Source organism: Juglans regia, chromosome 6, assembly GCF_001411555.2.
Source record: "Juglans regia cultivar Chandler chromosome 6, Walnut 2.0, whole genome shotgun sequence".
Classification (NCBI taxonomy): domain Eukaryota; kingdom Viridiplantae; phylum Streptophyta; class Magnoliopsida; order Fagales; family Juglandaceae; genus Juglans; species Juglans regia.
The window spans coordinates 713,769-725,527 of NC_049906.1; the positions used below are offsets into that span (position 1 = coordinate 713,769).

Below are 11,759 nucleotides of genomic sequence, written 5' to 3' on the forward strand. Positions count from 1 at the left end.
TTTTAATTTAAAATTTACCATTTACAAGATTTATATATTCTATAACTATCTCTAATATCATTGAGAAGAGATATATAAATTCTTTTAATCAAGCCTCGTATTTTTCACAGTTGTCAACAAACCTGCACTTGCTTTTTTGTCTTTTGGAGCGATTTTTACGGCCAAACTTCTTGAAACTTCCTTACCATCAAGAGGCAACACATGATGACATGAATTCTCAAGCCTTTTTTTTCATGAGCTTTAAATAATGGTTCGCAAAAAGCTAGACATTGATACTTGAATAGAAGTTTGTCTTCTGTATATTCCAGCTTCTGCATCCTGCAAAAATCCTCCCATTCTTTGCATGTGAAGATTGAATTAATAAACAGCATTCCTAGATAATCCCTTCAAAAGCTGTTTCACTTCTCAATTCTGGAATTCCAAGTACCAGACCATAAGGTAGAGATAGAAAAGGTAAGAAAACATGAATCAGAATATCCCTTTGGACAACTACATTAACGATGTTGGAAGTCTGTAAAAAGATGCATGGTTTCTTTAAAAGCAGAGGCAAAAAATAGCCACATAAGATCTAGAACTTCTACTTAGCATGTTTTACTTGTTTGAATGACTAAAATATAGTACTAAGGGAAGACCATGAATTAAAAACTAGCATCAAACCTTTTTCTTCTACAATTTAACCACACCTTTCTTTTACTTACTTGACAAAGCTATAAGGAATACATGCATCAAATCAGCAAGTATCGAGCCAGATTGTTAAATCACAACACATATATATATAGTTAGATGTTAGTCTATTATAGGAAAGTCTAGGTTGTTAGTCAAGCATGTTTTTCTCCCTTATTGTAGCACATTCTTAATTCTTTTACTAGTGTATAGTTTTCCTACATAACAGATTGTAATTATTTAGTTGTTACCATAAATAACAAATTGTAAGCATCTATATATGTTAATAATATACACCCTCTCTATCTCAATGCGTGCGATAGTTTTCATCTCAATATTTATTCATGGTATCAAGAGTCACAACGTGTTGACAAAGAGTGGTGTTCTTTACTTTTTCCAGAAATGACTTCATCATCCTCCTTTGTGTCTTCTGATAATTCAAATCCCCATCCATACCCAATTTCACAAAAATTTTCAAATTATATCTCTCTCAAACTTAACTCCAACAATTTTTTGCTATGGAAAATCTAAATGTTGAATATACTTGAGAGTTATGACCTCCAAGGATTCATCACTGGTGAAATCCAAGCTCCACCATAGATCATTCTTGATGAGTCCTCCACCTCTCAGTCAAATCCACTCTATCAGAATTGGCATATGTCTGATAGGTTGGTCAAAGGTTGGCTCACAACAACCCATTCTGAAGAGGTCTTAGGCATTGTGGTGGGATTAAACATTGTCTTAGAAGTTTGCAATGCTCTTGTTCATGCATTTGCAATATCTTCAGATCAAAGTCTTGCTTTTAAGCAAAGACTCACCTCTATCATCAAAGGATTTGATTCCTTAAGTGATTATCTCAGAAAATTCAAGACCATTTGTAATAACCTTGCAGCTATTGGCAAACCAGATTCTGATCACAAAAAGTCTTGGTAGCTTCTCAATGGTCTTGGCAAGGATTTTGAGGTCTTCACAGCCACAATGACGAGGCCTCTTGTCCCTTCATACTTTGAGGTAGTAACCTTACTTGAAAGTTATGCTGACAAGTCCAAATTTGATGCTCCTCCTACATCAATAGTGTTCTATGGACAAAAGTCTTATAAGAACAAGAAACAAACTGGTTCATTTACTACCAAGGGACGAGGCTTTGCTCAAGGAAACTCTAATGGGTCCAAAGCAACAAATCAGGGCCAAGCCTCCAACAATTGCTCTCGAGGTTTCAATTAGGGCCAAGCTTCTCACAATAACTCTCAAGGTTCCATCAACAGCAAACCTGCACAAAGAGAAGAACTTGTTTGTCAAATCTGTCAAAAAAAAAAAATCACACAAAATTGAAGTGTTTTGATATATTTAATCATTCTTTTACACATGATGATCTTCCTCAAAGTTTTGCAGCAATGAAATTTGAAGAACCAACATAAGTCTCTTGGCATCCAGACATTGGAGCCACTGATCACATGACAGCAAATCAAGGTACCCTCCAATATGTAATTCCCTATACTAGTCATGATGGTATAAAGGTTGGGAATGTCAAAATCTTGCCTATTACTCATACTGGTCAGGCCATGATTGGTTATACTCCATCTAAACTTCAATTAAATAATTTTCTTAAGGTACATGAAATTAAGGTTGTGTTTGGATGTTGAAGTGAGTTGAGTTAAGTTGAGTTGAGTTGATAAAATATTGTTAGAATATTATTTTTTAATATTATTATTATTTTGAAATTTGAAAAAGTTAAATTGTTTATTATATTTTGTATTGGAATTTGAAAAAGTTGTAATAATGAGTTGAGATGAGTTGAGAGGAATTCATCATATTAGTAGGCTAACATCATATTATCCACTAAAGTTTGAGTTTGATGGCAATGGTTTTGTGATAAAGGACATGATGACACATAAGACAGTGGCAACATGGAGGAAACAAAAGGGCCTATATGTTTTTAATGCTACAACATCGACTCTTCCAGAAGAACAGACCAACTTCTCCTTGAGATTGCGAACAACAAATAACGAGAGTTGGCACTTGTGGCTGGGACATCCAAACTCCAAAGTTATTGATTATCTTTGCAATAATAAGCGTATTTCATTTGATTCTAAACAAAATTTCACATGAATTTGTACAAGTTGTCAAACTGAAAAAGCTTCAAAATTGCCTTTTCTTCCTAGAGCAAATAATATCAATATTCATTTCTCAAAGATACACTGTGATCTATGGGGACCAGCTCCTACTTCTTCTAGAGAGAAATTTAGATTGCATGCTATTTTCATTGATGAGGCTGCCAACTTTTCTTGTTAACTCTATTAAAGCATAAATCTGAACTATTTCAAGTTTTTCTTCAATTTCACAAACTGGTTACTTGTCAGTTTAATGCCAAAATACATTATCACCTATTTTCACAACCATGGCATCATCCATCAATCTGTCTGTCCTAAAACACTAGAACAAAATGGCAAAGTTGAGAGGAAACATAAAAGCATAATAAACTTAGGCTTAACATTGATGTTTCATGTTAAACTCCCAAACAAATTTTGGTTAGACTGCTTTTCCACTGCTATTTTTTTCTAAACAGGCTACCTTCTTCTCTGCTTAACATGGACTCTCCTTTTTCTTTGACTCTATGATAAACATCTAGATTATAAAGTTCTTAGAATATTTGGTTTTAGATGTTTTCCATATTTTGGAGACTATCGATCTAACAAACTAGAACCAAAGTCACTGTCATGTGTTTTCATTGGGTACAACAGCAAGCATAAAGGCTACAAGTGCCTTTATCTACCTACTGGTAGGATTTATATTTCAAGGCATGTTTTCTTCAAGGAGTTTGTCTTGTCATACTCACAACCTACTCAGTTGTATGCCTCTTTTCCTATTGAAGGAGATTTTTCAAGTTTTAAGGAATGTCACAATGACAATCAGCCACCACCTTTTGCCTTTGCACATCCTAATGCAAATTTCTCTCAAAATGATGTTGAACCTCTATCCTCAACTCAGCAAGTCTCAAATAGTTCTCCAACTTCATCTAACAATGTTCCTCAAGCAGATTCCCCATCACAAATTGTTGCTGAACCAGTGCTGCAGGTTTCACCATTGCAACATCAGATGCAAACCAAAGTCAGAAGTGGTATTCATAAGCCAAATCCAAGATATGCAAATTTACATAATTTGGTGAAAATACCAACTAAACCAAAAACCATCAAAGCTACAAGAAATCACCCTGGATGGTTTGTTGCAATGGAAGAAGAATTGAAAGCTCTTGTTGTGAACAACACTTGGGAATTAGTTCCACGAACACATGAGATGAATGTAATTGGATGCAAGTGGGTGTACAAGGCTAAACTTAGAGCAGATAACACACTGAAAAGACTCAAAACTCGACTGGTTGCAAAGGGGTTTAATCAAGTGGATGGCATGGACTTTTCAGAGACTTTCACTCCTGTTGTAAGGTCTGCTAGCATTTGAGGCCTCGTTTGTTTTTAGAGATGAGATGATATTTTTTTAGACATATGTGAATAGTATTGAGATATGTTGAGTATAGATAAAATAAGACGAGATAAGATAAAATTATGTTTGTTTATAGAGATGAGATGAAATTAGTTTGACTTTTTTGTGAAGTATTTATGGTTGTGGGACCCACAGCCGTTTTGCAGCTTTTGCATTGTTTTTTCTTTTTCTTAGGCTGCGTTGAGTTGCGTTTTGGCGTTATTACATTTTTTTTTTTTTGCATTTTTCTTAGGCTGCATTTTTTGCGTTTTTGCATTTTTTTATGTTTCCTAACATTTCGGCATTACTCAACATATTTCAGCATTTTGCCATTTTTTTTCCACAAATTTCGGCGTTAGTGCCACTGGGACCCACAACTATTTGCTGCTGCCGAAAGAAAGAAAGGATGGGTCCACTGACAGCTTTTTCTGTGTATAGTACAATTAATGAATAGTGATAAAATAATGAGAGATAAAATGAGATGAGATAAAACATGAGTGTTTGTTTTCAAAAAATGTCTGACCGTACAAAACTTAGAGAAGTTTTTAAAGTTTTGAGTTTCATCTCTCAAAGCAAACGAGGCCTGAGTTGTTCTTATAATCGCAGTTGTTAAAAATTGGCCAATTCATCAACTAGATGTTAAGAATGCATTCCTACATGGCTATCTTAACAAACCTGTTTTTATGCATCAGCCTCCAGGGTATATCAATAAAGATAATCCACTGCATGTATGCAAATTACAAAGAGCTTTGTATAGCCTCAAACAGGCCCTTAGAGCATGGTTTGATAGGCTCAATGATTATCTCATTCAACTTGGATTTTAGTCGAGTGCAGTAGATTCTAGTCTCTTTGTTTCACACTCAGAACATGGGGTACTAATCCTACTGCTTTATGTAGATGATATGGTGGTGACAGGTGATAATCCACAAAGAATTCAGTGGCTAATCACACAGCTCAATACTCAGTTCTTGATTAAAGACCTTGGGGTTCTTCATCATTTTATGAGTATTGAGGTTCATAAATATGGTTCTAATTTGTTTCTCTCACAGCACAGGTACATTGTCGACCTCCCCACTCAAGCCAGTATGCATGAGAGCAAGCCATTGTCAACTCCAATGCCAACAAAATCACAACAGAAATCTGGTTCCCAGGAATTATTTACTGATGTCAAAACCTATAGAAGTCTCGTTGGAGGTCTGCAATATCTCACTTTAACAAGACTAGATATTTCCTATAGTGTGAACTATGTTTGCCAGTTTATGCAAGCTCCAACAATGGCCCATTTTCAGCTTGTTAAGAGGATCTTCAGATATCTACTAGGCATTGCTACTCTTGGTATTAGAATTATATCCAACAATTCACTTGATCTATATGGTTTTTCAGATGCAGATTGGGCTGGCTGCTCAACTACAAGAAGGTTTACAATAGGTTTTTGTACCTTTCTTGGAGGTAATTGTATATCTTGGAGTGTAAAGAAACAACCTACAGTGTTAAGATCAAGTGCAGAAGCTGAGTATAAGGCTATGGCCTCTACTGCAGCAGGGTTAACATGGCTATCCCTACTTCTAAAAGATCTTGGTGTTCCATTAACCAAGATTTCATCACTGCATTGTGAAAATTTGAGTGCATTATACATGACCATTAATCATGTTCTACATGCTCGAACCAAACATATAGAGTTTGATTATCATTATGTCAGAGAAAGTGTAGCTCTCGGGTCACTGAAAACAAAGTTTGTTACCTCAACTAACCAGGTGGCAGACATCTTTACCAAGCCTCTTCTTAAGCCATAATTTAAGTAGCTGAGACACAAACTTGGGCTATGCTCTATACCACAACCAAGTTTAAGGGGGAATATAAGGAATACATGCATCTAATCAGCAAGTATCAAGTCAGATTGCTAAATCACATCACATATGTACATAGTCAGCTGTCAGTCTATTATAGGAAAGTCTAGGATGTTAGTGAAGCATATTTTTCTCCCTTATTGTAGCACATTCTTAATTCCTTTACTTGTGTATAGTTTCCTTAGATAATAGATTGTAATTATTTAGTTGCTGCCATAGATAACAGATTGTAAGTAGGGGTGAAAATTCAAACCGAAAAATCAAAAAATCGGACCGGACCGGACCAAACCAGACCAGTTTTACCGGTTTTGAACCGGTCCGGTCCAGAACCGATTTTTAAAACGTAAAAACCGGCCGATTCCGGGATTTTTTGGACCGGACCGAACCGGACCGGACCGGTTGATTAAAAAAAATAAAAAATAATATTTTTATATATAAGTTTTATACAAAATATTTTATATATATTAAATATTAATATACATAAGTTTTCTATATAATATATAATTATAAATTTTTATGTGAAATTTTATATATAACATATATTATATGAAATAATTTCTTATTATAATTTATAAATTATTACATAAAATGTTAATACTAAATCACTAAAAGTTTATAACTAATACTAATATATAACTTATAACTATACCAATAGTCTAATATTAATACTATTATATAGTCTAATATATTAATAAAAGTATAAAACAGTTTTTTTTAAATCAATTTTTTTTTTTATAAACAAATTTTTAATGACAAATTGTAAAATTTACATTTTAAAAAAATCGAAAAACCGGACCGGACTGGAAACCGGTAAAACCGGAAGTACCGGTTTAAGAGGGTAATCGGTGCGTAATCGGTTTTAAAAAATACAAAATTGATACATACCGGTTCGGTCTTAGATTTGATCTAAAACTGGACCAGACCGGACTGGTTATACCCCTAATTGTAAGCATCTATATATATTAATAATATACACTCTCTCTATCTCAATGCATGGACAGCTTGACAAAGGCTATCTTATGTTGTTTGTATTGTTCTATCACTTTTTCAAAAGATTTGGATATGCTTTCTATATTTCAACGGTCATACATTTACATAATTAATGGCAAGAGTCCCACAAGTTTCCTCGAAAAGTTGTGGAGGTGGGATCATCTTACAGGAATTGCTTTCATAAATTTTGCTCATTGTCCAGACCAGCTTCTATACTTGAAAGCATCTAAGAGACGGACATTTGGGCAAATAGTAAGGATAGAATACCATACAAAAACTTGACCATTAATATATAAAAGTTTTATTTTTACATATTTATACAACGAAAAGGTTACTCATAGGTAATTGGTGAAATATAAAGACGCCCATTTGATCTTTTATTTATGGGAAGGTTATCCTTTTAATTGCTGAAGTTGGTAACTTTAGAGCAGAATCCCCCAATCATATAGAACAAGAATCCCATGATACCCTTTATGTTAAACCTTTTTGAAGCCAAACCCACGTGACCAACAAGATCTTCACTAAAGACGGAACCAAAATAAAATCTCAGACCGACGTAAATAGTAGCAGATAGAAGCCAAAAGGAGCATAAAGACATCAAATCGGAGCAACAGAATTGACCACTCTGCTTTTCTCCACATAATTGAGGTCACAGTACCTGTACATGTGGCATGGTCGGGGACTCTTCTTCTCACTCTTTCTTCGTTTCCTTTTTTTTTTTTTTTTTTTCTTCTTTCCCAGATATTGGGAATTGTTCTTGCAGGTTATTCGTGTTTATCGTTATTCTGATATAAAAACAAGCACCAATTTTAGCTGTTAGGTTTGCGTGTCAGTTGGCAGAAAAGAGAGGATGGCGGGCAGACCAAGATGGGCTGTCACAACTTCTTTTAATTTGGTAGTCTAATGATTTTGCGACAGTTTTTGTTTGAAAGATCTGTAGCTGGTTCAGTAGAGAAACATGGTTAATAAATGCCCTGTTTCATATAATAAAAACTCATGCATGTCGATCACAACATTGGTGTTGAAGTCCTGAAAAATCCGAGTCTTGCAATTTGCAAAACAGCAACTAGGATGTCTGCAGACAATATTCAGTGCATATATTGATTACTTGTGGCTGCTTGTAACTAAAGTTTCCTGTCTGCCATTGACATATCTGGCTGCGTCGTGGCGAAAAGCTCATGTTTGAATGCAATTTACTTTTCTTGGACAGGAAAGCTTTCTCACATCGACTATTGGGAGAACTTTTGTCCATCAAAATCCTCTCCTTCAGATGCAGAAGTTGTCCTGCGTGTAGCCAATATTGCTCTGGAGGGTCTCTTTTTGGGATCCTGACACAAGATATACTAAACACACAATTGGGCAGGAGAGTACTGTTATCATTTACCGACACATATTTGCTTTAGCAAGCATAGCCTGCAATTATAGTTTTCCTTACTTTGATTTGCTTTATTGATCTCTTTTGTAAAAGATGTGACGCATTGACATGTTTGCTGCAATTATTCTGCTGATCCATAACGAGATTTGACAACCCCAGGGGCATTTTCTGAGCTATTGCTCTGAAACAGTTTTGAGCTCTCACAGGAAAATGCACCCATGGCAATACTTGGCGCTGGTCCAAGATGTAGAATTTAGAAACTAGCATCACAAAAAAACAAAATAACCACTTGGGAGCAGCATCAATAATCAATATGTATGTAGGCCATTCTTTCTCAAAATATGCACACTTTTCCATGGGGAGTGACCCTCACCATTAAGGGGGAAAAAACAGTTCCACGACAACCCCATTTGACAGATTAAAAAGCAAACCCACCACCCCAAACACAAAATCCCAAGTATCAGTCAGAGCACCCATAAAGTGACTAGCAAACAAAAAAACTATCCCAAATCCCAAAGATTAATCCCATAGATTCTCTAATGCTCTGTCTAGCAAACATCATCTCTGTTTTTTCCATTTACCAACAGCCTTTTACTTTCCTCATCTTTCTCACATTCTTCATCAGTTACTCCATTGCATGCATTCATCTCCAACCCAGTGAGATCCCTGGCCTTGAAAGCCTCAGCCTCCCAATCCGTACGGAATAGCACAACATAGAGGATTGAGACAACACAAGCCACCTGAGCAGAGAGGAGTCCGAACCACAGCCCACTGAACCCAACCTTCAGCCAGAAGGCTAGGCCCACCGCCACAGGCGTCCCCACGAAGTAAAATGACCACAAATTGATACGTGCACCAACGGCTGGGCGTGCCGTGCCGCGCAGTATGCCACAGCCTGTGGTTTGTGGGCAGTTTCCAAGCTCACACAGCCCCATGATAGGCATGACAGATGCAACCAAGGCTTGGACTAACTCGTCTTTTGTGAAGAGGCCCGCCCATCGTTGTCTGAGGATCACCGTCCATGTCACGTTGATGATGCCGATCACAAAGGCACATCCCAATGCAACCATGGCTGCTAACTTGGCCTTGTATGGCTTCCCAGACCCAAGATCATTCCCTACCTGCATGCACAAGAAATTATCAAAACCGCAAGACTTCATCATGAATTTGATCCTATGGTCTGCATTTTCTAGGACCCACTTTTTCTTAAGCCCCATTGATATGATTTTGGAAAAAATAAAGGATCAGTCGGTTCACAGTTTCAATCCACTCAGCTAGCAATAAGATTGTGACTCCACCACATAGCCTAAAATCTCCAATCCCACTAAAAACCGAGTGTCAGTGGTATGAACAAGTGAAAAGCAATGTCCGACCGAGTCGGGCATCACCTAATGGGCACAACAAAACAAATGTAACCCAGTTCTGAGCCTAGTCCTCCCCAACTTCTCTACTTGAAACAGCACGAATCACTCCAAAATAGGTTCTTTGGATGAACTCTCAGACCCATCACTGATCTGGATATCAATTTTCAGCCAGTTACATAGTCTCCGACTCTCCGGAAGCTGTAAGCTTGGCCAAACGGTCCACATCCGGGTTAAACCAGAACCTTAAAAAATGGGAAAACAAAAAACAGAACAAAAGTAAAGTAACATGAGTACATGCATAGGACAAGTAAAATGGGTAAGAAAAACATACTCGGGCAGAGGCGCATCCAGCGAGGGCCATGGGGACAGTGTACATCATACTAGTGGTCTGAATGAGAATCCCAGTGGCGGCCACTGCCAGTCTTGGATTCGGCAAGTACCCAGCCATCACCGTCACTATCTCATACCACCACCACTCCAAGCATATTCCCAGACCGCTCGGCACCGCTAGTTTCAACAGAGGTCCCACCCCACACAACATGCCTTTGAAATCGATCGATGTCCCGGCTGTCCATCTCAACTCCGTTCCGGACTTCCTTCCCGTCCACCACACGTACCCCGCCATCAGCACAACCATGTTCAGGTTCGTCAGCACCGAAGCCATAGCCACGCCGGGGACTCCCAGACCCATCACCATTACCATGAATATATTCAGCGGGACATGAAAGGTCACCGCCAATAGGGAGCAGTACATCATGGGCCGGGTCACCTGCTGCGACCTTAAGAAAACCCTTAGCGGTTGCAGCAACGTGTTCGTTAAGAGGTCCGGGAGGGAGTAGATACAGTAGGTTGCGGCCATTGCAGTGATTTCCTTATCCTGTCCCAGAAAAATCATGATGGTTTCCAGATTGACCCACGAGAGGCTGATGGGTATGATGGCGAGTAAGAGTATGAAGACCATGCGCTGGAGGGAGAGGGAGAGTAGGTCCCAGTTTTTGCTTCCGTAGGCTTGGCTGCATACCGGTTCGAGCCCTGAGGCGAGACCGACAAGAACAGAGTAACCAGTTATGTTGGTGAAACCGATAGAGAGTGCTCCTCCGGCGAGCTCTAGGCTGCCGAGCCGTCCCAAGAACACGACCGATACCACGGCTCTAAAGAAGGCCATGAAGTTGGTGCCCGTGACTGGCATGGCCATAAGCCATAGCTCTTTCAGTTCTTCCACTACCTGTTTGCATGAAATAATGTGTACACGAAGTAAAGTTTAATAGAGGGAATGATCGCAAGGACAAAGTCAGGCTTTTAAGATTTGGTTACCTGTGAAGCAGACGGGGATTTGTGGGAAGTGAAATCAGGGTCGTCATCTGCCATTTTCTAACTTCTGTAGCTTAGAGAAATGGATTCCTGTATAAATGTAATCTGCAAGAAATTGAATCACGAAGTGAACCAAATGAAACTCCAAGTTTTGATTACTCGTTCAAACATCAAGAAAGCCTGGTCAAGCAATACACAACATAGAACCCAATATTGATTTCATCCAAGTTGTTATAATGTCATAATATATACCAAGTTAACGGATACAAAGGTTTCCATCTTGTTTTCAATCAAATCTTCATTTTTACAAGTGATTAGAGTAAGAAATACGTAAAAGTATTTAAAGATTGTGCAAAAATACCAACCTTTAGACTTCCCTCTTAATTACCCTCTAACTGTGGGAGAAGGTAATGGGCATAAGAAGCGTCTGCTTTCGGTTTGGAAGATGTATGTATGAAATAAAAGCAGAGAATGGCTGTCTGTTTGAGTAAATTCAAGAGCCAAAGAAGGAAATTACTAAAAGTAGAGCTTGCCTGTTACACCCTCTGTAACCTTGATATTTATAGAGGGGAACGACAGACAAAATAAAACAAAGAGCAATATGGACTTGATAATGGTGGCGACTGCGACCTACAAGTAGCTTGGGCAGAGGAAAGAAAAAGAGGGGGGCAAGAAAAGGTTATTGTTGTGCAGAAAAAAGGGAGTTTTGGGAAGAGAGAAGGTGGAGAGAGA

The 11,759-nt window shown here is 37.9% G+C and overlaps 1 protein-coding gene across 1 annotated transcript; it reads right to left on the reverse strand.

Annotated features, from left to right (window-relative positions):
- Window positions 1-8,655: 8,655 nt before the first annotated feature.
- On the reverse strand, window positions 8,656-11,759 carry LOC109020438 (protein DETOXIFICATION 54). The gene is made up of 4 exons (XM_019002896.2): window positions 11,393-11,759; window positions 11,031-11,132; window positions 10,048-10,941; window positions 8,656-9,473 (listed from the first exon to the last, which is right to left on the reverse strand). Exons 2-4 carry the CDS (start codon window positions 11,082-11,084, stop codon window positions 8,901-8,903), a joined length of 1,521 nt encoding a protein of 506 aa, XP_018858441.1. The 5' UTR covers window positions 11,085-11,132; window positions 11,393-11,759; the 3' UTR covers window positions 8,656-8,900.